Here is a 27,977-nt window from a genome sequence, read left to right as displayed (position 1 = left end):
CGACGATTGTGACAGATTGCACATTCGCCAATAGAATGGAGGGTGGAGGTCGTTTATTCACTCGCCGACGTAGTCTCATCAGGTATCATCACGCTGGCCTCTATAATGCCGCCTCTTCCGTTTTCGAGTGTCAGGGTTTTGGGCCTGGTCTGAGCAGAATGTCCTTTGCCGCCGACTCACTGAAGTAGAAAGCCTCGTAGAAAGGATGGCGGAAACGTGTGCGAAAAAGTTAAGATCTCTCATGCAACTGTTTGGACTAATGATTGCACCCCTTGACAGACCTCTAGGTCAGTGTATAGCCTACACATCATTGGTCAGTGCACTGTCAAGAAATATACAAATATAATGCACTCGAGTGTCGGGTACCTTTTCCAATATTTAGTATTTTTATATGGCCTGAGAAATAATATCTTTCATTGATTGTTTTGCCAGTTGGATCATTTGTGGGAGGGGGCAGCTCTGACAGTCAATAACGTAGCCTAGGGATTGACAAGTAGAACGTAATAAATACTAAAGTTAAGCTATCTGCCATTCATCTTTCAACTAGGAATAAAGGAAACGATCATCGAGGATTGCAAGAAGTCAGAAATATGGAAGGTAATGGGACTGGATCTGTTTATTTTGACACAACACTCACTGTTGCGTTCTTGAATGTATTGACTGCATTCCTTCACCGTTCCATCACGTAGACCATGTAATTGGGTTAAGTGCTGTATTCCCGACTGCACACAACCCAGTCATTGTTTTGATACACTGCTGCTTGGGAAGCATTGTATGCTGTGCTTATGATGGACATCTATCTCTCTTGTTTAATGTGAAACATTCAACACAGTGTCTTAATCAAAAGGTATCATATCAAGGTCATAACATACATCTTTTCTTTCTCAGTTATTGATACTGGACCACTTCACCACCAAGCTTCTGTCGACGTGCTGCAAAATGTCCGACCTGATGCAGGAGGGAATCACCAGTATGTCACATTAATGGAAATTATAATTTTCATAGATGTCTACTGTTTAGTCTTACTTCCGACCGTTGTGGATTGTAACCATGATTTCAGGCCAACAATATGACAGCAATTGTGGTTGTGCACAATCTGTGGTTGACTTCGATTGTAATTGGAGAATTACATTGCAAGTGGACGTTTTCACACATCAAAGTGACGCTTCTGTTTCATGTAGAAGGGATATGAATATATTAGATCCCTGTAAGGCTGTCTGTTTTGTTATATGCAAGATGGATATAAGAATGTGTCCCCACAACAGCATAAGCAAGACTGACATATCATTAGCATAGAACTTCTTATGTACTCAATTAATAGTACAAATAACCCAAGGCTACTTCGAACATGTTTAAAGCAGTTAAAAGTGGTGTTATTGATATCCGTGCCATGAACTGAAATTAAACTGTATTTTCTCTTAGTTGTGGAGGACCTCTACAAAAGCATAGAGCCTGTACCGGGAAATGAAGGCCATCTACTTCATGACCCCGACAGTAAAGGTTCGACATCATTAAATGTCTCTACACCATACTCCGCCTCAATATGAAAACGTCTATATCGATCATCATTACAAACAAAATAGTACAACTTGTTCTTCACGTGTTCTAGGTTTGACAGGGCTGTGAACGTGTATTTGTAGTGAAATATTTCCATTCTGTGCTGACAGTGTGTGGATGCCTTCATTGGTGACTTCAAGCTGAAACCTAAGGACAAAGCAGCAAATGTTTATTTCACTGACTGTAAGTATATACTGAGGGAAGTAATATTCTGTCTTTGTTATTATAAACCCCTTTTTTGATTGTCAATTCTGGAACACTCCCCCCTTCAGATTGTTCTGATGAGTTGTTCAGCAAGATGAAACAGTACTGTGCAAAATATATACGTGTCTGCAAGGAAATAAACATTTCCTTCTTGCCCAGGAGTCCCAAGTAAGTTTTTTTTATTTTCTATTCACATAAGAAACTGATACTCTCCCTTACAAAATAACTTGCACCATGTTAGTTAGGTTATTCATTTTTGTTGGTCTGTGAGTGTCTGTTGGTGCTGGATTTCCTTAGGGCAAAAAGGTACACAAAATCCTGGAAGGGCATTGCTCTAAAATCTTAATATGATGTTATACAATATGGCGATCTGTCATTGCTAGGATTCTGTAACGGAATATCTGGATACAGTAACACTTGTAGGTTTCATTATTCAAAAGACCTGTTCTGTTGTCAGGAGAAAATGCTTGAGGGGTGTGACTTGGATTCTATTATGTGTGTTTTATCCCTCTAAAAAAACTGCTTTTAAGAATGCAGAACCATGGGAAGATTATCAGTTACCGTGTGTTGATGGCACATAGTATTGAGAGTGAAGCTGAACACAATGAACTCAGTCAAAATTATTGGCTTTCATAAATGGCATAAACACTTTTCTGGATGCTCATCCTCTCATCCATGTATAACATCATATTTAATCCTTTTATGAAGTTAATCTGGGTAGTATTTTTTTATTTATTTAACATGTATTTAACTAGGCAAGTCAGCTAAGAACAAATTCTTATTTACAATGACTGCTTACCCCGGCCAAACCCTAACTCGGATGACGCTGGGCCAATTGTGCGGGACTCCTAATCACGGCTGGTTGAGATACAGCCTGGAATCAAACCAGGGTCTGTTATTGACGCCTCTAGCACTGAGATGCAGTGCCTTAGATCGCTGCACCACTCGGGAGTCCTAGTTCCTAATCACCAAGTTCATTTACAAAGGATCATAGCTACATAAAATGTCGGTCCCAATTTAGTATTTTCTTGTTCGAATATCTGATCAGAATCTATAGATAAAGTTGTATTCCCAAATTTTATTTTTAGGTCACATGCACTGAATACAGATAAACTCTCTTGGTAAATAGTGTGGCTAACTCAGGTGAGCAAAATCTTGAGACTTCCTTAGATTTTGTGCACAAGCTGTTGTTTACAAATATACATAGACCGCCACCCCTTGTCTTACCAGAGGCCGCTGTTCTATCCTGGCGAAAAAGCTTAAAACCCGCCAGCTGTATGTTATTCATGTCGTCGTTCAGCCATGACTCGGTGAAACATAAGATATTACAGTTTTTAATGTCCCATTGGTAGGATATACATGATCGTAGTTTGTCTATTTTATTATCAATTGATTTTACATTGGCTAATAGGACTGATGGTAAAGGTAGATTACCTTCTCGGCGACGGATCCTTACAAGGCACCTGGACCTTCGTCCTCGATACCTCCGTCTCTTTCTCCTGCAAATGACGGGGATGAGGGCCTTGTCGGGCATCTGAAGTAAATCCTTCCCGTCTGACTCATTGAAGAAAATGTATTCCTCCATTACGGGGTGAGTAATCGCTGTCCTGATATCTAGAAGCTCTTTTCGGTCCTAAGACACGGTGGCAGAAACATTATGTAAAAAATATGCTACAAATAACGCGAAAAAACATACACAATAGCACAATTGGTTACGGGATCGTATACGGTCAGCCATCTCCTTCGGCGCCATTCTCAGTGCTGTATATTACATATGAACTGATGTATACCAATCCACATGAACTGATGTAAACCAATCCTTTATCTTTCAGGTGTTCACTTGTGATAACCCTGGGGCCTTCCCCAGTATCTACAGCCCTCACAGTAGTCAGGACAAAGGGAAGACACCAGAGACTCTGGCAGCCCAGATTGTCACAATGTGTGCCACGCTGGATGAGTACCCAGGGGTCAGATAGAATAAGTGAGTCAGTTAGAGGAGATCAGAGCTCCTTATGCTTTCTCAGTTTACACCCGTTCTCCTTACACCACTCCAGTGTTTCTGCTGCAGTCATTTAGCTGTGGCGCTGCACCATAGGAAAATCATTACCGCCATGCCCAAAAAAATATAGAACATACAAATATTTCTGCCGAGGCGCACTTTGAAGATGCTAGAACAGTCCACATTTACTTTTCCTCTGCAAACAAAATGAGTAATGAATAGAAAAATCAGACAACCCCGTAGTAGAATAGTTTATCTAGTTACCTAGTCAGATTGTTTTTGTGCTTTAAAAAGAGCTTTCCCAACTTTCAGGGATCCCAGCTTTCCATTCCTACTTTATTTATTTCTCAACTCCATAAATATGCGCAATCAGAACCAGTTTAAGCCCAGAGTTTTTAGCGGTGGCATGAGTACCCCGGGTGGCATTTTACCCCCAGAGTTTTTAGCGGTGCCATGGGTAGGCCTACATTATATTCACTATGCTTATGCAACACAACTGTGTTTTTTGGGACACACAATTCATCTGTATGATGCTAAGTAGTTAAAATATCACATTTGGGATCTAGCTAATGATAAGCTCAGTAGGGTAAATGCAGATAGGCAACCCCATGCTTCAGCCTATTTCTTATAGCAACTATGCTGCATCAGTTGGGCTACAGGTGATAATGCTTATTGCTAATAGCATACCTGATAATATGGACTGTGCATAGTCTATATGCATGGGTCAAAATGTAAAAGTAATTTAAACAAATACATTTACCAATATGCTATTGGGCTCATTTGTGGCTATATATACACGTTTGGTGTCAGCATAATATTATTTTCATACATTTTTTTCAATTGATTGTCCTTTTTTTCGGACCCCCAAAACAAGGGGGGTGGAACCCCTTTTTAACCCCCTCCCCCTTCCTCCCAATGCTACAAATTTCACAGGAGGAACCGCTGTGTCACTCCTCTGCAGCCCCCAAGCACATTCTTAGAATTGCATTATATAACCGTCGGATATAAAAATGTTATTATATAAATGTCTAATGTATAAATGATATATGTGTTCTGTAGCCACACCTTGATTGTTTGCTCACAGAAAACAGTCAGTCACTGCCACAACCCTTGGATGAATAGCCATCTAACTATTATGATATCACATTTACATATCATTTTTTGTCTCAACTGAGCTTTGAGTAAGAACCTTCTAAAATGAATAGAAATTGTAAAACATTTTTTTATGTTTATATTGCCATAATATCCATGATTTAAAAAAACATGTATAACCCATGCCTGACAATGTATATTCCTATCATGGAGACCATGTTGGATAATACCACTCTGGATAATGCCAAGCAGCTAGCAGCGCTGGTGGATAACAAACTGGCCCAGCATTACGAGATGGAAGATAACGACAAGACGAAGGTGAGGTGGCCATCTTGCCTGCTGTTAGCAGGGTGTTGACACAATAAATAAGGACTTAACTTAGTGCGTCAGAAAATGTATTATGGATATCATCAAAGAAGACGGATACCAGCCAATAGGTGACATGAAGACTATAATGACATGGCCCTAGACCAGGGGTGTCAAAATTAAGGCCCAGGGGGTGACGGTGAGGAAATCATTGTAAAAAAATGAGTGCGGCCCTCCGGACCTAGTTGAAGACTGAATGCAGCTTGACACCCCTGCCCTAGACATTGTCTTGATGTATTTAGTTAAAAGGTTAGTAGGGGTCATTTGTATTAATAAGTAATTTAAATATCCGTATCTGGCTTGCTGTTTTTTTGCTGTTGTGTTTTTGCTGTTGCCAGTGTCTTCTGTCTTTGTCTGTTTTGTCTTAAATAGTTTTTTTTGTTCGTTTTTATCTCAGCCCCCGTCCCCACAGGAGGCTTTTTGCCTCTTACCAGGCCGTCATTGTAAATACGAATTTGTTCTTAATTGACTTGCCTGGTTAAATAAAGTAAAATCATTGTTTTTATCATTATTTTCTGTTTTCTAGATCACAATAAGTGTCTTATCCCAGCTTATGAAGAAGATGCCCCACTTCCGCAAGCAGGTGGCTCAGGTATGTAGCACCATGTAACCTGGTCCGTTTTGGCTGTCATCCTGAGTTGGTCTTCTCTGTTTGGGTGTGATGCCTCTGAGGCCCAGTATATTGTGGTGTTTCTTTTCCACCTGCTCGCTATGGAAATGATACTGTGGAAAAACAGGTCAGTCCTCTATTATGTGACTGGGTTTGTATGGAAATGAAAGCTGTTCACTTATACTGCCATGTGGGAAAATGTTTTGATATTAGAATAAAATATTAGACTGTTTTTCTCAGCCATTGTCAACCACAGATAACTGTCCATGTATGTATGACCTTGTGGTTTCTGACTGATGCTGTGTGTTCACTGTTGTGTAGGACCTGGCAGTAGGGTCTGATGTGGAGGGTCAGAAGGTGAAGGACCCGATGAGGACACTGCTTCCTGTGCTGCTGCATCCCCACGACATCTACGACAAGATCAGAGCTGTTCTCCTCTACATCTTCAGCCTCAACGGCAAGTCTGCTGCTCTGACTCACCCTGTGCCCTCACAGTTTTAAAGAGAATCTTTAAATGTACATGTAAACATTTAGACGCTTTTATATGGCATCTATTCAATTGAAGATTCAAAGAAAGTCTACAGTTTGAAAATGGAAGATCATGAATTCCTTATGTGCCCCTTGACAAAGGTACCATTGGAGCTTCAGCTATAGGAATATTCCTTCAATAGAATCTATTTTCGGTTGGCCTGAGGTAACTTTAGTCAATTACCATTTATAAAACCTTTTTCTTTCTGGTTCTGAACAGGAACAACAGAGGAGAACCTGAACAAACTCATCCAACACGTTAAGATCGAGGAGGACAGAGAGTTTATTCTCAACTGGAGAGAACTGGGAGTCCCCATCATATCTTCGGTTAGTGAGATTTTATAGGGCATAGCCTACTGTATGTAGTTTGATAGATCTTAGCATAGTCATAGCCCAGGTGGATTATATAGTACCATCAGTGTATTGTATTATAGTGTGGAACTTCACTAGTTTAGTTTTTTTTCTTCTTGCAATTCTTATTTTGTATCTTACCTTAAAAGTAAAGTTTATTTATGGTTTTGTTTCTATATCTCTCTTTCACTCTCTCCCTCTCTCCAGCCAAGCTTGTTCCCACTGTGTAGGTCGTCTCGAAGGGAGCGCTTTCAGGAAGAGACATACAACCTGTCCAGATGGACACCTGTCATCAAAGACCTGATGGAGGTCAGCATAATGCAGGCGATGATAACGTTGATAAACTGTTTCTTTGTCTCACAGAACTGTGCCACTTAGCGTTTTTCAGGCACAGGGAGGGAGGGAGTTACAGTGGCAGGGTGGAGCAGGAAGTGATGGGACCAAACAGAGCCTGTATTCACAAAGTAGTAGTGCTAATCTAGAATCAGTTTACCCTTTTTAGATCTAGGTTCCATGGACAGTATGGACCTGATAGTAGATCAGCACTTCTTCTCTGAGACACGAGTCTGAGTTTGGGGTGTCAGAAATGCCCTGAATGTTAAGTTTAATTACAGTTTTCATGAGTGCACCCCATAAAAGACACACCGGTAGCCTACACACCCGTTTCACACGTGTAGCTTGTTGTTATTATCTGTCAAAGTGGCACTACAATCAGAGGCTCCATGTGTAGCAACTGAAGTGGGAGATGTCTAATCAATGCCAAATGGAAGGAGTAGGCTACAATGATCAACCAACAGGTAGGCTGCTGTTTAATATGAATGGAATGTTGATGCAGTCAAGACCGGCACTACCAGATGGTATGATAAACGGCAGCAACAACTTTGTCAAACTAATGCCAATCGGTTTGGCTACTTTTTTCTCTATTTCTCTCCCTCCTTGCCACACACACACACTGTCACACACACCTGCCCCTGAGTCTCCATTGAAGTTTCCCACCCAAACCTTTTTTTTTCTTCTTTAAAACGCATGTATTTCGACTATCCGGATATCCGAAAAAAATCATGATATTATATTCAAGTAGTGATATCATTTCAAATGCCCATCCCTAAATTGAACAAAGGCCCTGGTTACTCTACTAGGGATGGGCATTTGAAATGATTGCACTATTTAAATGTTCAGATAGTCGAAATGCATGTTAAAAATTCAATGGAGTCCTGCTCACGCTACAAAGTTGTTGCTGTCATAGGTTATCTATCATACTATCTGGAGGTAGTGCCTGTCTCGACTGCATCAAATCGTTGTAAAGAAGCTAGCTACAGTAGTCCGCTAAGTTAGACAGCTAGCTTAAGTAGCAACGGTAATTTAGGCTATTTTGCTGCGCTCCCTCTACTGGTCTACAACAACTCCTTTCATATGAAAAAACAGCCTACCCTTTGGTTGATCATTGTAGCCTCCTCCTCATTTAGCCAACTTCATTCTGTAATTTTTAAAATTACCCATAGAGCCTCTGTAGCGCCTCTGATTGACCGACAATAAGCTACACGTGTGTAGGCTACCAGTGCGTACTCATAAAAACGGTCATAAAACAATTGAGACTGTGTGGGGTTCCAGGATGCTTTGGGGAACAAGCTGGACAAAGGGAATGGCCACAAAAGTCAGAGTGCCCAGCTACATGGAACAGATCTAGGGCGGTCAAGTAAGATTCAAGATTTTTTAATTGTTACAATTGCAGTTGAGGTATTTGCTTTTGGTAAAGCATGGCAACAAACATGTGCACAAGGTTGACATTCATATTTTTTTAACTAGGCAAGTCAGTTAAGAGCAAGTTCTTATTTTCAATGACGGCTTGGGAACAGTGGGTTAACTGCCTGTTCAGGAGCAGAACGACAGATTTGTACCTTGTCAGCTCAAGGATTTGAACTTGCAACCTTTTAGTTACTTGTCCAACACTCTAACCACTAGTCTACCCTGCCACCCATAAATTGCAACCCAAAGGATGGGCTGAGGAAGGGGTTATGGGGGTTAAAGAAGGAGTGGCAGGGGAGCATTGGCACTCAAATCAAACTCAGAGGCTTCTCCCATCCCTGGCGTGTGTTATTCCAGTTTGTGACAATGAGTGGTTCACATTATTTTGCTGCATGTCAGTTATACAAGCTGACCTCTATAGCAGGAATCATCAACTAGATTCAGCGATGTATTTATAGAGCAGCTGGTTGCGGGGCCGCAACATAATTACTAATAATTTGTAGACTACAAATTGACCACATTCTCAGATATAATATTTAACTACAACATCATTTTAAATCTTGCTTACATTTGTATATGATCTCTCTATAACGCTTGGGAATACTCGGGACTAGACTTCCAAAATGAAAATCCCTTGGAGACGATTTCTGGTGTTGTTAGGCTTTTTTGTCCAAGAATGAAAATCCCCAAAAATATAAATTATTTGATGGATTTGTTTTGGGCTTTGAAAACTTTTTTTGGGGGGGGGCATACAAATAAAACCGCCCACATGCCAAATTCGGGCCTGCGGCCGACAGTTGGGGAACCCTACTTTTATAGTCTAGGTCTAGGATATGGAAGAGATGCAGATGTGATTTTATTAATGAAAATATATATATATGATAATGTAAATTAATAAGTTACAATCTCAGACACACTCTCTCCTCACACCCCCTCCATATCTTAATCCCTCTCTCCTCTTCCAGTGCCCGTCAGAAAAACAAGGCCATTTCTCAGGATGAGCGGAGGAGTGGCTCCAGGCTCATCATCTTCGTCATCGGAGGGATCAGCTACTCAGAGATGCGCTGTGCCTACCAGGTCACACAGTCTGTCAAGTCCTGTGAGGTCCTCATAGGTGGGTACCAACAGCAGTGGGTGAATCTCAAAAGTATTCACGGTTAGTTGCATCCTCTCTCATCGCTTCCAAGGTGAATTGAGAAGACTTTTGAGATTCACCCAACCATTGTTATTGTCCCTATTTACAGCCCAGTCAGTACCTGTACTAGTGCTTGACACCCACTGCTGTAAATAAATGGTAGTACAAAAAACAAGTAATGAATGGGAAATGATGATTCACAGTACAAAAGTATGATTCTGTCATGGTTTTTAATGTCAGGTAAAGCAACACTACAAAATGTTCTTCATCTGTAATTTTTATGACATTATTTTGTTAGTAAACAAACATGTAATTTTCATGAAATCTCCAGGATCATCCCACATTGTGACCCCGATCAAGCTCCTCGATGATATTCAGGCCCTGAGCAAACCAACCACCACCAAGGAGTCCTTTACAATAATGAAGGAGTGACCCACCCTGTAACCCTTCCCCCAATGTAACACCAACCTTGCTCCCCTTTTCCCTGTACCCCTTCCTCGAACGTAACACCATCCCCCACCTCCCATGACCATGAGGGAATTCATTTTCTAGATACTAGTCATTAGCTATGTGTGTTATTAATACTTCACTTTTGAGCCTGTTGCATATTTGTAACATAACCGTTGTGACCTACCCTAAAGTACAGTCATTACCTTTTTTAAATCAAATCTAACTGTGTGGGTGCGTCTCAAATGGCACCTTATAATAGGGCTCTGGTCAAATGTGTTGTACTGCTGGGGAATAGGGTGCCACTTGAGATGCACCCTGTGTTTTGTCTTTGTCTCTCCTGAAAACACTCATAATGTTCCATGTTGGAAAGCCTGTGAGAAATGCTTAGAGATGTAATTTGGAGGAAATAAGATGTAGAATAGCTAAGCTAATGTTGCACATATGATGTAAGCACTGTCTGCTTCTTGCTAAACTCTCTCAGCCTGCTCTTACTGTTTATATTTTCTCACCTATATTATGATTATCAACAGTGTTTTTAACAGATTATTTCTATTGAATAACTGATAAATAAATGGATGTGGTTCAATGGTGTCTTATTCTTTGGAGTGATTGCTCAATTTGTTAAAATTCTGCTGTGAAAAACAACTAAACTGTAGTGCTAAAGCCATTTACTGAAACACTCATATTGATCAAGGTTTTTTATAGAATGTGTATGTTTCATCACCACACAATATAATGTTGATTTTTTTTTATCAGAAAGCCTCATCAGAACAACAGTAATGTGATCTTTGCAACACTTGTACCAAAAGCCAGTCCTCCAGTGGGCTACTACAGACAGGAAGCAGAGGCAAAGGTTCAATAGAGAGGACAATAAGAGCAGCAGGGTTTTTGACTGGTATCTGGCAGAGCTGGGACATGGGTATCGGGTGGACGAAGTGTCCTCATAACTGAGGGAGACAATGGGTCTCCCCCTCTCTGAGAATATGAGGCTTCTGTTATGTAATATATCGAGTCTGTCATATGTTTAGCCAGTCTCTGAAGAATACAGGATCACAGCCATGTTTTACATTGTGTCAATTGATTGTTGGTGGTGAATCAGCATTGGAGTGTAGGCTACATATACTACTAGTGCCCCATATTGAATTTTTCAGACACATTTTTGGGGATAAGTGCACATAACACTTTATGAATTGATAAGAATGTGTATATACAACATAAAATATATTAACAAAATGTTTCCACGTCTTTGGTTTTCAGATCAGCGTGTAAGAGGAAGCTGCTGTAGAGTATTGAGACTGATCCATCCCTAGTCTGAGAGAGAGAGAGCAGAATTTGGCTCACAAATCGGTTTTTGAACACAGTATATAAATAGAGAACAGGAGATTGAACATCATTGATACTACAGAGGACAAGACTTCCTCAAATTGTTGTTGCTAAATTAATTGAGCAATAAAACATTATTAGTGATCATTAGGTGGACATGCATGTAATTTCTTCCATTTACCTCATTCAGAGTCTTGTGAATCAGATTGCATTTCTTATTCAAATATTAGACTCGTCTATTGACCAACACACTAGACTCGTTTATAGACCATGTCCATTGACAGTAGTAGTCTAATGCCACCTTTGTTTCAAAATTGACCTTGAAAACAGTAACAGTAAAGTAAAAATTACAATGTATCTAGACTATAGGTATGTCGAAATGTAATCGGTCAAGGATACGGTGTTACTATAAGGCGTGGTTTGCTTCAAGTTGTGTTTAGCGCCATTGGCCAATTTCGTATTTTATGGGGGGTGGGCACTGGAGAAAGTAGAGAGGCAAACATTTTTCACTTCAATGATACGGTCTATTTGCTAAAAAAAATCTACATTACCGCGAAATTGAAAATATGTATAGGATTTGCGGTTAGGTTTCTAAAGTCTAAGCCACATTGAATGGGCGAATCCGAATTCACATTTATAAGGTAAGTTTGCTCAGGCTACTAATGCGAACGTGCCAGACGACTCCACGCATGAAAACAGTTTCTTATTAACTTTGGGGCTCATATGGAAATGTGCATGGAATTGAATTCTAAATGCATGAATGTGTAAGCTACACTAACTATGTTTTACTGTACTGTGCTTGAGAAGCCTCTTGCGTGCTTTGTACTGCTCTGACATACACTAACAGCGAAAAATGGCATACTACCAAGTGGACCAACCAACAAAATGTAAACAAGGGAGTAAAATGCTTGATAGGTCCTAAAATGATAAGGGTAAAACAGTTTTCATCTATAAGGTAGGTCATATACTTCGAAATCAATTGGTATATTTCATTAGGTTTAATTACTGTCTGAATAGGACAGGATATTGGGCAATAGGTGGTGTGTCAGATCTGACTTTGTGTACCAGTTCCTGACTCCAGCATGGTGGGCATGTTCATTTTTTTTACCTTTTATTTAACTAGGCAAGTCAGTTAAGAACAAATTCTTATTTACAATGACGGCCTACACCAACCAAACCAGCCACAACAACTACACCAGCCACAACAAATCTGAACTCATCATGAGGGGCTGTAGTGGCTCGCCGGTCTGCGTACCCTCATCCAGAGTGAGTGACAAAATCGATGTGGGCCTCCCTGTCTATAATTCGAACATGATTATTACAAATTCAGGTAGCTGGCTCAGCTAATTTACCAATGGAACATGTTTTAGCTGACATGGGCTATTTGAGTGAGTAAAATAACAAGAGAGAAACTTCTGATGCACAACCAAATGTGTGTATTATACTATTCTAACCCAGTAAATTGAGACCCTGACAATTGTTTTTTTGTTTTGCTTTTTGAGGAATTGATCTGCGGACATACAAAAGGGGGGCGGTTGCCCATCCCTGCTCTACAGGATATTGGCCCTAATCCTTCCAGTGCGAGGCCTGGTCTTACTGTATGTTGTTACTGCATTAAGTTACTGAGAGAGCACATTGTAACTGGAATGCTTTTCTTTATTAATCCACCATAACATTGGATTTAGTGTGCTTAACAAACTAACCGTTTTGCTTATAGGTGACGCTGGCTTGATATTTGAAACTCTCTGACCTTGACTTTTGGCGTACACAGTTCTGTTCAAGCCCCCAACCCTTTACACGCTGAATGTGTGTATTCCTTCGTTGAATGTCTTGCCCGACCACTCTATAGTCTGGTAAAAAAAAAAAAACTCCAGGTGTTGTGGAGTTTAACTTAGACTGCTCAGCTGATTCCGCTTTGTCCAGCTGATTCCGCTTCTGGTTGCTGCTACTGTACCTGTGTCACTGAGTCTGCGTTGCTATTGTGCTGCACGTGGAGAATAAAGCCTTTTTCTCACCCAGCATCTCCAGTTTCCCTCTAATGAAACAGAGACGAGGAGAGAGGGTGATCGAGAGATGGGGGAGGTTTACTTGTGAGGTCTTTGCTGTTGTTTTCCCCTTGTGAAATGTTTGTGTGGTGTTTTTTTCTTCTTCTTTTCCCCACTGTCTCACTTACCCTCTGGCACTCACACAGCAGTGGCTGCCTGACTTCCTTTTGAAAAGGTTTGCATCTGGTTTAGTTTTTATTTGAGCTACTACATTTTATTTCTCCCAAAGTGTGTATTGTTGGTCGTGATTCCTCCACCATGCTCTCCAGCTCTCTTTTTCTCCGCCTGGTTTTAATTTAGATCGTATGGACTTCTGTACTTGTTATGCACCCAAAGGGACAGCAGTGTTTCTCCGCTTAGTGCGCAGGACGAGGAGCATGCGCTTCATTCCCGCCACATATATAAAGTATGTGTGCTCTCTCCTCTCATTTTGGGCATGTAACTATACCACCCTTTTTGGAATGTAATTTGATGTATTGGTTAGTTTAACCTGTGTTCCCTGTGGTGACAGTGACCGGAGGTAGGCGATTCTCTCCTTCAGTCTCAGTAAACCTACATCCCAGTGGGAGGCCAGTGATATGGAGTTGAAGTAGCCTTAACAGGCCTGGGTTGTAAGCAGTGTTTCGTTCCTGTCAATATTTAATAGCAGAATGAAACATTACTGAGAACCCTCAAGTGAATGCCTTGCTTTCTATTGTCTTTATAGTTTGGCCTCAGTCCTCCACAGTGCAGACTGAATGTTCTGCTCTCCATTTTGGAGCGTGTCTCTGAACTGAAGCACATTTCAAAACATGTCCAACTGTCATTACGCAGACCGGTTTGCCTGGAAATGGAGCAATGATATATCCGTATAGTGAAGATTACATAGCAACGTCTCTCTTGCTTGTAAAAACATATCCCGCCCCATTTTACTGGGAGTAAAGATCCTGGTCAACAGACAAATAATCTGTCATTGCCATGTGCATGACTGAAACTTTTTAATTCAATATAACCTAGACCGGAGGTGTGACCGAACCAGTGCTTTGATGCCACCTGTCCTTGTGAAAGCTAATAGGTTAACGTAGTGGTTCACCGTAGCATACACCCAAGCCGAGGGCACCTTGGGCCAGGACAGTCATTATGGTCGTTTCATGTCATTTCACCAAGCCATGACAGCCACCACCCTCAGATTGTTCTGAAATAATTTCTGTATTTAGAAACGGTTAAGATTCGCATTCCTGTAACATTATTTTGTCAGTATAATCTCTTAAGAATTCAGCTAATTGATTGCACCCAAATTGGCAATTTTTAATTTATAGGATTCATATAATGTTTAATAACTATAGTACCCCAACATTTGTTTTTAGACAGTTAGTTAGACATATTCCTTTCACACACAGAGCTGATACTATTTACTTGTTGTTGAGGTGGGATTGGTGTTGGGAATGGAGGGTCCCTGGGTAGCTTTTAACCATTTCTTTGGATTCCTCATGTCTAACTTGGTTAGAAAAATGTTTGATACAAATCAGATGTTAGGGACTATATTTATCGAATATTATATTAATCCTATAAATTAAAATGGCTGATTTTTGGGTGGACTCAATTTATATTTCAACAAAATGTTGCAGGAATTCTAATGTTATCTGTTCTGAAATTGTTTCTGTTAGAAACAATCTGAGGTGGTGGGTGTCAATCCCCCCCAAAATTGGTGCTTTTTGAGGTGGAACAACCCGTTTTAATGACTTAATGCACTAAATACAGACAAGTGGATTTCTACAGATTGGCCTTATTTACCCGACTGGAAGTCGAGGGCCACCACAGTGCCTTGTAGGAAATGGAGTTCTTACCCTGTTCCTGTTTTGATGTGCTGCTGTAGAATCTACGGCTGCACAACTAACTCCATCATGGACATTTGACTTCATTATATCTGTCAGTCGACCCTTTCTCCAAAGTTCATATCAGGGGTGACTGAAACTTGTGTAGGGGTTCGCTGAATCTCATCTTCACCAATTTTAATAATCTGTTTCAAGTCAGTATTACACTACATGACCAAAAGTATGTGGACACCTGCTCTTCGAACATCTCATTCCAAAGTCATGGGCATTAATATGGAGTTGGTCCCCCTTTACTGCTATAACAGCCTCCACTCATCTGGGAAGGCTTTTTCACTAGATGTTGAAACATTCCTGTGGGGACTTGCGTCCATTCAACCACAAGGGCATTAGTGAGGTACGACACTGATGTTGGGCGATTAGGACTGGCTTGCAGTCTGCATTCCAATTCATCCCAAAGGTGTTTTATAGGGTTGAGGTCAGGGCTCTGTGCAGGCCAGTCAAGTTTTTCCACACCGATCTCGCAAACACCATTTCTGTATGGACCTCGCTTTGTGCACAGGGATCATTGTCAGGCTGGAACAGTAAAGGCCCTTCCCCAAACTGTTGCCACAAAGTTGGAAGCACAGAATCGTCTAGAATGTCATTGTATGCTGTAGCGTTACGATTTCCCTTCACTGGAACTGAGGCCTAGCCCGAACCATGAAAAACAGCCACAGACCATTATTCCTCCTCCACCAAGCATTACAGTTGGCATTATACATTCGGGCACGTAGCATTCTCCTGGCATCAGCCAATCCTAAATTAGTCCATCGGTCTGCCAGATGGTAAAGTGTGATTCATCACTCCACCACTCCAGCCGACGCATGGCATTGCACATGGTGATCTTAGGCTTGTGTGCAGCTTCTCGGCCATAGAAACCCATTTCATGAAGCTCCAGATGAACAGTTATTGTGCTGACGTTGCTACCACAGGCAGTTTGGAACTCGGTAGTGAGTGTTGCAACTGAGGACAGGCGATTTTTACTCGCTACATGCTTCAACACTGCGGTCCCATTCTGTGAGCTTGTGTGGCCTACCACTTCGCTGCTGAGCCGGTGTTGCTCCTCGACGTTTCCACTTCACAATAACAACTTACAGTTAACCTGGGCAGATCTTGCAAGGCAGAAATTTGACAAACTAACTTGTTGGAAAGGTGGCATCCTATGGCGGTGCCACATTGAAAGTCACCGACTCCACTAATTTGGCCATGTAGTGCATCTGTCAATAAGTGTCCAATGTTAGGCCTATGACTAACTCCCTTATTGTGACACCAGTCTTGTCACCTCAAAAAGCACAACAAAGAGGAAAAGAGGGTGGGACTAAGGCTGAAGAGGGTGTGACCGATGCTATCCAGTAGGTGTACCAAAACATCCAAGAGCCATTTTCTCAAAAGTGGGGTTACATGTTGATCAACTTTAAAAGCAGAATTATTTTCCCATTGTTCCCCAACTGCAGTGTAGGATATACTCAGAGCTACAAAATGGTATCTGCTTTTATCCAATGTAAAAAAACTTTTTTTTAAAAACACTTTCAAATTTTGCTACATAAGATCGAAGCAGTCGGTCACTACTCTACAAGTTGTGCAGATGGTCTCTGTTTCAAATATGACTTTTTCCTAGAATATCCATGGATCTGTGCGTGTTGCTCATAGGCTACTGGTGACAATCATCAATCGACAATTTCAGAAAAATATCGGATTTTCTTCTGTTATTCTTACTGTTAAATTATGTGTATTGACTGTGGTAGGGCAGGGACTGTGATGTCTGCTAAATGAACAAGTTGATTTCATTGGCATGCCACAGCCATAGACAAGCATGGCACAGCCATAGCCTTCGCTACTAAGCACAGATAAACACAACTCAACATGCTATTCTGTTCTTTTTATCATGTTTTTCATGACGTTCCTCAACTAAATATTGATCGATTTATTTGTGTGTGTGTGTATATTAACACTAGGGGGCAGTTTCGCAGACACAGATTAAGCCTAATCCTATTTCTCAGACATGGTTTAAAATAGTCTGATTTGCCCTAGTCTAGATTTGAAGTCTGATTTCCAGAAGGACAATGAGTTCATCTAGATCTAAGTGAAGGCTTAAGTTGAACCTGGTTTCCATTTCCATTTTACTCAGTTGGCACATTCATTTTAAGATAGCTAGGTGGGATAACCATATCACAGGCATAGTAAGTACACTAGTTATCAGCAAAGTCAGAGCTGGGTTGTCAAGGTGTGGAGGGGGATTATTTAAGATACTCTTTGAAGAGGTAGGGTTTAAGGTGCTTTCGGAAGATGGGCAGGGACTCTGCCTCCCTAGCTTCAGGGGGAAGCTGGTTCCACCATTGTGGTGCAAGGACAGCGAAGAGCTTGGACTGGGCTGAGTGGGAGCTGCCCTCCCGTATGGGTGGGAGGGCCAAGAGACCATATGTGGCAGAACGTGCTCGGGTTGAGGTGTAGACTTTGAGCATAGCCTAAAGGTTGGGGGGTTGGGGGGGGGGGTAAGCACCATGGTAGGTAAGCACCATGGTCTTGTAGTGGATGCGAGCTTAGACTGGAAGCCAGTGGAGTGTGCGGAGGAAGAGGGTGACATTTGAGAACTTGGGAATGTTGAAAACCAGGTGGGCTGCAGCATTCTGGACAAGTTGCAGGGGTTTGATGGCATAAGCAGGAAGCCCAGCCAACAGCGAGTTGCAGTAGTCACGACAGGAGTTGACAAGTGCCAGGATTAGGACCTGCGCCGGTTCCTGTGTAAGTTAGGGTCGTACTCTACGGATGTCATAGGTCATGAACCTGCTTTGATGTCTGGAGAGAACGACAGGGTGTTGTCCAGGGTCACGCCAAGGTTCTTTGCACTCTGGGAGGGCGACACTGTGGAGTTGTCAACTGTGATGGATAGTTATTTGAGAGGGCAGGCCTTCCCCTGGAGGAAGAGCACCTCCATCTTGTTGAGCTTGAGGTGGTGGGCTGACATCCATGCTGAGATATCTGCCAGGCACACAGAGATGCGTGTCGCCATTTGGGTGTCAGAAGGGGTGGAAGGAGAATAGTTGAGTGTTATCTGCATAGCAATGATAGGAGAGACCATGTGAGGATATGACTGAGTGACTTGGTGTATAGAGAGAAGAGGAGAGGGCTAGAACCGAATCCTGGGGGACACCAGTTGTGAGACCATGTGGTGCAGACACAGATCCACTCCACATCACCTGGTAGGAGCGGTCTTCCAGGTAGGATGCAATCCGAGTGTGGAGAGCCTGAGTCACCCAGTCCTGAGTGGCTGGAGAGGAGAAGCTGATGGTTCACGGTGTCGAAGGCAGCAGATAGATCTAGGAGGATGAGACGAGAGAGATAGTCAGCTTTGGCAGTGCTGAGAGCCTCCGTGACACAGAGAAGAGCAGTCTCGGTTGAGTGGCCCATCTTGAAGCCTGACTGGTTAGGGTCAAGAAGATCATTCCGAAAGAGATAATTACAGATTTGATCAGAGACTGTACTCTCATATGTTTTGTAAAGAAAGAAGGGATACAGGTCTATGGTTTTTGACATAAGATATGTCGAGTGTTTTCTTGTGGAGGAGAGCGACTCTGGCCATTTTGAAGTCAGACGGGACGCAGCCAGTGGTCAGGGATGAGTTTCTGTACAGCACTTTGTGACATCGGCTGATGTAAAAAGGGCTTCATAAATACATTTGATTGATGAGGGAAGTGGGGGATGGGGTCGAGCAGGCAGGTTGTCGGGCAGCCAGAGCTCACTAGTCACAGGATTTCATCTGGAGAGCGAGAGGGGAGAAAGAGGTCAAGGCATTAGGGTAGTTCTGTGTGAGTGGGACAGTGGACTCAATAGGCTGAGTGAATGAGGAGCGGATGTCGTCAACCTTCTTTTCAAAGTGGTTGACAAAGTTGTCTGCACAGAGGGAGGAGGGGGTGGAGGATTAAGGAGGGAGGAGAAGGTGGAAAAAGTTTCCTATGGTTGGAGGAGGAAGATTGAAATTTAGAGTAATAGAAAGTGTTCGCAGTGGATACAGAGGAAGACAAGATGGAGAGGAGTGAATGAAAGGATAATAGGTCCTCCGGAAGTTTAGTTTTCCTCCATTTTTTGCTCAGCTGCCCACAGCCCTGTTCTGTAAGCTGGCGATGAGTCACTCAGCCACAGAGCAGGAGGGGAGGGGACAGTGAGAGTCATAGAATGTGGAAGGGGAGGAGAGTAGCATCAGAGGCAGAATCAGGAGACCGGCGGGAGAACGATTTAGCAGAAGGGAGAGATTATAGGATAGAAGAAGAGTGTACTTGGAGAGAGAGAGCGACGATTATGACGGCACATAACCATCTGGGTAGGGACTGAGTGGCTGGGGTTGGAGGAAAGGGAGACCAAAAAGGAAAACAAGGTAGTGATCAGAGACCCGGGGGGGTGCAGTGAGATTACGCGAACAGCCTCTAGTAGAGATGAGGTCAAGCGTATTGACTTGTGAGTTGGAGGGGATTTGGGAAAGGGTGAGGGCAAGGAGGGGAAAGAAATTAATTGAAGGCAGACGTCTGGAAGTTGAAGTCGCCCAGTATGAAGAGCGGTGAGCCATCGTCAGGAAATTAGCTTATCAAGGTGTCAAGCTCATTGAGGAACTCTCCAATGGCACCTGGACTGTTTCGATGATGATCAAATAGCACCACCAATGCCAGACAGAAGGGCGGTTATAAACAGGAGCAACCCACTGAATGATTTTGATGAAATCAATTTCAGGGACTGTTTCCGTATGTACAAAGAAAATGCAGCTAACATTTGTTTGCTTGAGTCATAACTTTCATCTGACTCTCTCCGGGAAGGCCCATCCCTGCTTCCCTTCAAGTATTGAACACTGAGGTTTTTGGCATCTGGAACCTTCCATTGTGAAACAGGAGATTTGTGTGGTGTAAGTGAACCGACTGTATGCCCAAGCCAACTGCAAGGTAGAGTTCTGGGAACTTCCATGGCGTCATTGGCTGTATAGATGGATGTCATATTCCCATGAAGTGTCCCTCAGATGCTGAGTACAGGAATCTTAACCGGTTCTAAATAAATGTACAAACTGTGCACTCCCAATTTGCAGTTCTTCAACATTGTTGCATGTTGGAAAAGTGAAAGTCATGTCTCAGGGATTTTCCCAAACTCCTCTTTGTATGCTCAGCTTGAAGGATGACAACATAGTGGAATCATACTTGGTGACAGTTTGTATGTACAGACCACTATCTTCATGCAATAGGAGCTGAGCAACAACGGTACAACCAAGCTCATATCTGCACCAGAGGTGTAGTGGAGCGTATGTTTGGTATATGGAAGAGTGGTTTCCAGTGTCTCAAACATTGAGCTTTCAACCAAAAAGATGCTGCATTGCATTAATTGCAGTGAGTTTGGCGGATGCCAGGAGAATGCTACCTGCCCGACGGCAGTGCCAACTGTAAAGTTTGATGGAGGAGGAATAATAGTCTGGGGCTGTTTTTCATGGATTAGGCTAGGCCCCTTAGTTCCAGTGAAGGGAAAGCTTAACACTTCAGCATACAGTCATGGCCAACATTTTTGAGAATGACACACATACATTTTCAAAGTCTGCTGCCTCAGTTTGTATGATGGCAATTTGCATATACTCCAGAATGTTATGAAGAGTGATCAGATGAATTGCAATTAATTGCAAAGTCCCTCTTTGCCATGCAAATATACTGAATCCCCCCAAAAACATTTCCACTGCATTTCAGCCCTGCCACAAAAGGACCAGCTGACATGTCAGTGATTCTCTCGTTAACAGAGGTGTGAGTGTTGACGAGGCTAGAGATCACTCTGTCATGCTGATTGAGTTCGAATAACAGACCGGAAGCTTCAAAAGGAGGGTGGTGCTTGGAATCATTGTTCTTCCTCTGTCAACCATGGTTACCTGGAAGGAAATACGTGCCGTCATCATTGCTTTGCACAAAAAGGGCTTCACAGGCAAGGATATTGCTGGCAGTAAGATTGCACCTAAATTAACCATTTATCGGATCATCAAGAACTTCAAGGAGAGTGGTTCAATTATTGTGAAGAAGGCTTCAGGGCGCCCAAGAAAGTCAAGCAAGCGCCAGGAACATCTCCTAAAGTTAATTCAGCTGCGCGATCGGGGCACCACCAGTACAGAGCTTGCTCAGGTATGGCAGCAGGCAGGTGTGAGTGCATCTGCACGCACAGTGAGGCGAAGACTTTTGGAGGATGGCCTGGTGTCAAGATGGGCAGCAAAGAAGCCACTTCTCTCCAGGAAAAACATCAGGGACAGACTGATATTCTGCAAAATGTACAGGGATTGGACTGCTGAGGACTGGGGTAAAGTCATTTTCTCTGATGAATCCCCTTTCCGATTGTTTGGGGCATCTGGAAAAAGCTTGTCCAGAGAAGACAAGGTGAGTGCTACCATCAGTCCTGTGTCATGCCAACAGTAAAGCATCCTGAGACCATTCATGTGTGGGGTTGCTTCTCAGCCAAGGGAGTGGGCTCACTCACAATTTTGCCTAAGAACACAGCCATGAATAAAGAATGGTACCAACACATCCTCCGAGAGCAACTTCTCCCAACCATCCAGGGACAGTTTGGTGACGAACAATGCCTTTTCCAGCATGATGGAGCACCTTGCCATAAGGCAAAACTAAGTGGCTCAGGGAACAAAACACCAATATTTTGGGTCCATGGCCAGGAAACTCCCCAGACCTTAATCCCATTGAGAACTTGTGGTCAATCCTAAAAAGGCAGGTGGACAAACGAAAACCCACAAATTCTGACAAACTCCAAGCATTGATTATTCAGTATTCCATAGTAACATCTGACAAAAATATCTAAAGACACTGAGGCAGCAGACTTTGAAAATTAATATTTGTGTCATTCTCAAAACTTTTGGCCACAACTGTACAATGCCATTCTAGACGATTCTGTGCTTCCAACTTTGTTACAACAGTTTTGGGAAGACCCTTTCCTGTTTCAGCATAACAATGCCCCCGTGCACAAAGCGAGGTCCATATAGAAATGGTTTGTCGAGATCAGTGTTTGAGAACTTGACTGGCCTGCACAGAGCCCTGACCTTTCACCCCATCGAACACCTTTGGGATGAATTGGAATGCTGACTGAGCTAGGCCTAATCGCCCAACATCAATCCCCGACCTCACTAATGCTCTTGTGGCTGAATGGAAGTGCAACAATGGTCCATCATCTAGTGAAAAGCCTTCCCAGAAGGGGGGACAAAGCGGGGAGCAAATGGGGGACTGACTCCATATTAATGCCCATGATTTTGGAATGAGATGTTTGATGTGCAGGTGTCCACATACTTTCATTTAGAGTAGCTCAAGTGATTGAAGAAATCAATAGCCATGGATTCACAAATGGAAATATCGGGACCCCTAACTGGTGCTGGTTCGAGAAGAACATTGGTACGTACTGCTGCTACTTCATGTTTCTCTCCTCTTCCTTCATAGCCAACTCAACATGAAGGATTTGCATCTTCAAATCATGCTCTTTTTTTAAATGCATTCGTTTGCGCTCATGAAATTTCATGGCCAGTTTCATGCATACTCAGCCTCTTTGTCCTCTGGCCCAGGTTAGTGAAACAATCTCCCCTACTGGCTGATGCATATGTAGTGGGTTGACCTTCAGAACATTATTTATGTAAGAGTTGAGTTCATTACATAATATTCCCTGCCGTCCGGGGATAGCACATGTTGAATGAATGTTTCCTACCAAATGAGGATTGGAACGGTCCCCCATCTGAATTGTCCAAATGGTCCTCATCAGGGATACCTTCCAGGGGTTGCTGGCTATCAATGATTCCGGTCAACAAGTCCCCCAGCTCATCTTTCTCTGGTCTTGAAAAGCTCCCTACGAGCAACAGCATTTGCCTTTTTTTAAGTTGATCTTCGTTTTTCCACAGGACCTTAGACTAAACAACAGAAATAATATTAGTAACTATGTATGATATTGTTTGTTACATTAGGTAACTTTCTCCAATTCCACACAATGCTTCTGTATTTGTGTCCCATCCCTGTTGGGACACAAATCAGGCTTCACAAAGATGAACTGGTTAGTCCTTACTTACCTTAGTCTTGGACTGCCTAGTCTAGAACTAATTAATCTCAAGTTAACCAAGGTCTCAGAAAGCAATTTGTTTTCATCTGGATGAATTTAAGTAAAATTAGCCTAGTCCTGATTTTAATTAAACTCTGTGGAACTGCCCCTAGTTTAATAAATCTGCAATTTTAAAGACATGTCCCCCTCATCCTAGACTTATCTTAAAAAGGTCTATATAAGACACTAGTGATGCACCGATATGACAGTTTTGGCCAATACCCAATACTTTCCCTGCAAAAAAAAGAATACCGATAACCAATATTTTTAAGCATTCTAGTACAGTTAAATAGTTAACACATACACATGGATGCAGCGGTCTGTCACTGCATCTTGGTGCAAGAGGCGTCACTACAGTCCCTGGTTCGAATCCAGGCTGTATCACATCTGTGTCCCATAGGGTGGTGCACAATTGGCCCAGCGTCGTCTGGGTTTGGCCGGGGTAGGCCGTCATTGTAAGTAAGAATTTGTTTTTAACTGACTTGCCTAGTTAAATAAAGGTTACACACACACCACGCTGACCAAAAAGTTATTTTGTTGGCATTTACGTATGTCCCCATTACCAGTAAAACATAATTAAAACCTATTTCTTTCACTTACTTGCTCTGCTGTTTCGTTGGTCATTTGTTCAGTCGTTTCATTCTCAACCAGGATTTCATCATACATGTCAAGCAATAAAGTTTCAGCTCTCTGTCCGTGGCCTCTTCTGTCGTGGGTCCTCTTCCTCGGTGCTCACTGTCAGTTTCCATCTTGTCCAGCTGTGTATGTAACATTTCACGTAAACCCTGTTTCTTGTCTGCATTAAAGTAGCGTTTCTTGTACATAGCATCAAGCATGGTGGTGACACAGTAAAGAGTGCCACTGAATCGCTTGTTCACAGCCTGTGTCGGCAGTTTTCTTGAGCAGGCGCTTCAATGCCATGACAAAGGGTGTCACGTCTGCTGCAGTCGCAGTTGATGAGTTTATTTCTTGAGTCAGTTGTTCGAATGGAGCTAGCTAGTGTGTTCATGTTCTCAAATGCCATTGAAATGGCAGCAGCGGTATGACAGCTAGCACATTCATGAGCATGACATACGACTTCCGTATGAAATCCTCGACGACCCACTGCGCTGTCAGACTCGGCAATGCTCATGGGGCTGATATCGCTGGTCCTAATGTCAGTCGTGAATCTAATGGCAGTAACGCTATTACTGTGTAACTCCGGTAGGGCAACATTTTAAAAATGGCGCACTTGGTAGTGTGTACCGGTGATCGACCAGTAGGCGAAGAGCCAACATCACCCACGACAGAGAACAGTTGATTGTCAAGGGCAATGATTTCCATGATCTTGGTGTTAATGGATTTCGCCTTTTGAGTTGTCTCGCTGAAATTGTTTTACTCTTTCAAATGACTGCTCGACTTGTTGACTGCTCGATCCACACAGCAGACATTGTGGGCTAGGTTAGGAATGCTGTGTAGCGCTACATTTTATGTGGCGTCATTACGTCATCTACCTAAGTTATGTAGGTATGCATGTCAGCTTTGACATCAGTTTTGCACATCGGAGTTACCCTAGACATCGGGCCGATGTTAGCATTTTTAGCTAATATCGGCCGATTCCGATATATCGTGCATCCCTATAACACTGTCGTTGTTAGAATCTTAATATGACAAAAATGTAATAGTTATAACCAGTTTGGACATATCATTTTTTGGAATGGTTTTCCTCATTGCCCCTCTTCCTCCTGACATTAGGGCCTGCTCCACTCCTTTTTCTGAGAATTGAAGGTGCCGTGCCCAGTTGATAATTACCCCCATAATTGCCTCGAAACTGAACCAAAACTAATTTCACAGATATAACAATAGGTAAAATAAATTAAGAATAGTATGATGGGGAGAATGGTTGTTGATGAGCGAGGGGAAGTGAACGATGCATAATTATGTAATCACCAATTTTTTTGAATGAAGAACAGGGCAGGTCATTCTATTGCATTCATCTATTCTAATTATAATCTCAAAATGGTGTACCCTATATCAGTCCACCAAATACCAGCAGTTTTATTAAGGTGTCAGCATGCTTCAGTTTGCCTAGTAGGTGACCTGAACGATTGTGCATGCATACTCCCTTAAATGACCTTTTGAGGGCCTCCTGAGTGGCGCAGCGGTCTAAGGCATCACTACAGACCCGGGTTTGATCCCGGGCTATGGCGCAGCTGGCCGAAACCGGGAGACCCATGAGGCGGAGCATAATTGGCCCAGCATCCTCCGGGTTAGGGGAGGGTTTGGCTGGCCGGGATGTCCTTGTCCCATCGTGCTCTAGCAACTCTGCGGGTGCAGTTGCCAGTTGTACGGTGTTTCCTCCGACACATTGATGCGGCTGGCTTCCGGGTTAAGCGAGCAGTTTGTCAAGAAGCAGTGTGGCTTGGCAGGGTCCTGTTTCGGAGGACGCCTGGCTCTCGACCTTTCCCGAGTCTGTACGGGACTCACGAAATGGAGTTAAAGGAGATATAAATAAATGTTTTAAAGACCTTTGCTTGAAAAACGAAAAAAGCTGCAGTAGTACAGTTTTGTAAATTTTGAGACGCCATAGCCAGTATACACTCCCTCAAAATAGTCAGGTTTAAGAAGTCTGTCATTCATTTTGATGTTTTTTTCCCGAGGAGATCCTAGTTGCGGAATTTTACATCCAAGATGTTTGGTGCAGTATTTCTCATTGAGAAATATTTTGCATCATCCGATGCTGTTTTGCATCAAATTATACAAAATGCATCATACGGGGATGATTTCCCTATTTTGAAAGTAAAATATCTTAACTTGATTGCTGACAAGCAAAACATTTGGGAACTATGTCAACAATGGAGTAATGAAACAAATACCAAAAGATAGTTTTGGGGTGGAATTTTCCTCTAGACCTTAATGGCGTATGCTATACAGTGAGTAATTTACAATGGCAAGACCAAGACAAATGGATGCACATGCTGCGTTAGTGTTGCTACAAGATCTAAATGAAAACGTCTCCGATGATCCAGAAATGGATGATGACATTTCTGATTCATGCTGAACGGCTTTCCATATCTGGGAAAGGCTGCAGGTGAGCAGCTGCAGGTGAGTGAGTGTTGGATAATGTTTCGCATCAGATGGCATGGCTGTACTTGGTGAAAGGAGGAACTTGCTGCTGGCCTGTTGCGTTGTTCTACAACATGCTTGACTTGGCTGCTATCAACGCACAGGTGTTGTTCATGAGTCTGACACACAGGGCTACGTGAGACATATGAGGGCCAAAGCAGCAGCAAAGATTCCATGCGAAGAAACTGCCAGGTGGGCAGATGCACTTGGAACAGAACCCATCACCAGGGTCAATTTGGGTGTAATCAATTAGCTTAATTTCTCAAAGATCAAATTATATTAACAAAATAAATTTGCAGGAATGCTAATTTTCTGTTTTAGGGACCACAGCATTTGGTCCCTAAAACAGTGTGCTGAACGATCAACAGACGAACACTAGATCCACATTCATTGAGTTGTCTGCGTGCCACAAGGAGTGAGTATGCCCAGCCTCAGAGTTCACAGGTATTTTGTAACAAAAGGCATTAGCCAATCCCGGGGCCATTTAGCTAACCCCTGTAATTACCTCTGAACTTGCTGGTTAATGAATTGTGACACGCACCAGCAGGTGGCTAAGAGGAGGGAGGAGACTATATGCTGCCGTCGGTTAAGCCCTGCTTAGTGTAGTCACCACCACAACCCCTGAACCCATATCCTGTATGTGAAACCTACTTTTACCTTGAGACTGCAGCCCTGACTAGACTGTCAACAGAAGATTTGATGCTCTGGACGTCCAACTGGGAGGGGTCAGGAGTCCAGGACAGAAGGCGGTTTATAGCCCGAAGTTGTGCTGTTACTGCAGGTCAGAGAGACGGTTTTAGAGACTGCGTTGGAGTCTTCCTGGGGATATATATTTTTTTTACGCGGTCTGGGCTGGCTAACGGTTCACCGCCGTTGGTATGTGTATGCACGCCAAAGGACAGCAACTGAGTTGTCTCTCCCTGAAGGAGCCGGTCTCGATCATAGCCAGTGACGGAGTGATCAAGAAGCTTGATGTCTTTCCTATCAAGGGTCCGGGAGTGGGTTAGGATGAAGAGAGGCAGCAGGTACTGTATGTTAGCTATAGGTGCAGCACTGAAGTCTTTGGATGACTGCTCTTGACTGGCCCATATGTCAGGCCCAAAGACAGATTAGCTTTGCATGGGTGTCGGGCGTTTATATTGTAATCGAACTCTAATCACAGTAATGATTTGTGTTGATGGACATTGGTTGTGGTTGTTCATCAATGTACTATTTTCCTATCAGCTAATGTTCATTGAAGTTTGAATCGGATGCTGGAAAATGCTTGATTGGTAGTGAGGAGAGCAGGAGTTTACTGTATTGCAGGTGTTGGATTGAGTTGACGATGTTTTTGCCACTTCAGGCCGTGTGCATACAGCATTTGTTATATGCTGTGCCGTATGGAGGTGGGGAGTCATGCTTGGACAAAGTCATGTTAATTGTGATGTAATAATAATCCTATAGTTTACATTCCCTCAGCAGTATACTCTCCTGGTAGGTACTGTAACCTCGTCCTCAGGCTAACCCAGGAAGAGTCTGGTGA

At 42.7% G+C, this 27,977-nt stretch overlaps 1 protein-coding gene and 1 pseudogene across 2 annotated transcripts in view; both read left to right on the top strand.

Moving 5' to 3' along the window:
- Positions 1-259: 259 nt before the first annotated feature.
- On the top strand, positions 260-10,180 carry LOC115193015 (syntaxin-binding protein 3-like; annotated as a pseudogene).
- Positions 10,181-11,792: 1,612 nt separating this feature from the next.
- The window catches only part of LOC115192258 (G-protein-signaling modulator 2), a 31,147-nt gene continuing 14,962 nt past the window's right edge, over positions 11,793-27,977 (top strand). The window contains exon 1 of one of the 2 annotated variants that reach the window (XM_029750556.1): positions 11,793-12,002. In XM_029750556.1, the coding sequence (XP_029606416.1) occupies positions 11,974-12,002 (29 nt within the window). In that variant the 5' untranslated portion in view covers positions 11,793-11,973. Of the gene's footprint in view, positions 12,003-13,697; positions 13,813-27,977 lie in introns of those variants that run through there. The other variant, XM_029750555.1, reaches the window with a different exon arrangement.

Source organism: Salmo trutta, chromosome 4, assembly GCF_901001165.1.
Source record: "Salmo trutta chromosome 4, fSalTru1.1, whole genome shotgun sequence".
NCBI classification, from domain to species: Eukaryota; Metazoa; Chordata; class Actinopteri; order Salmoniformes; family Salmonidae; genus Salmo; species Salmo trutta.
The sequence above is the reverse complement of the archived record's forward strand: the minus strand, read 5'-3'. Positions and strand labels throughout refer to the sequence as shown.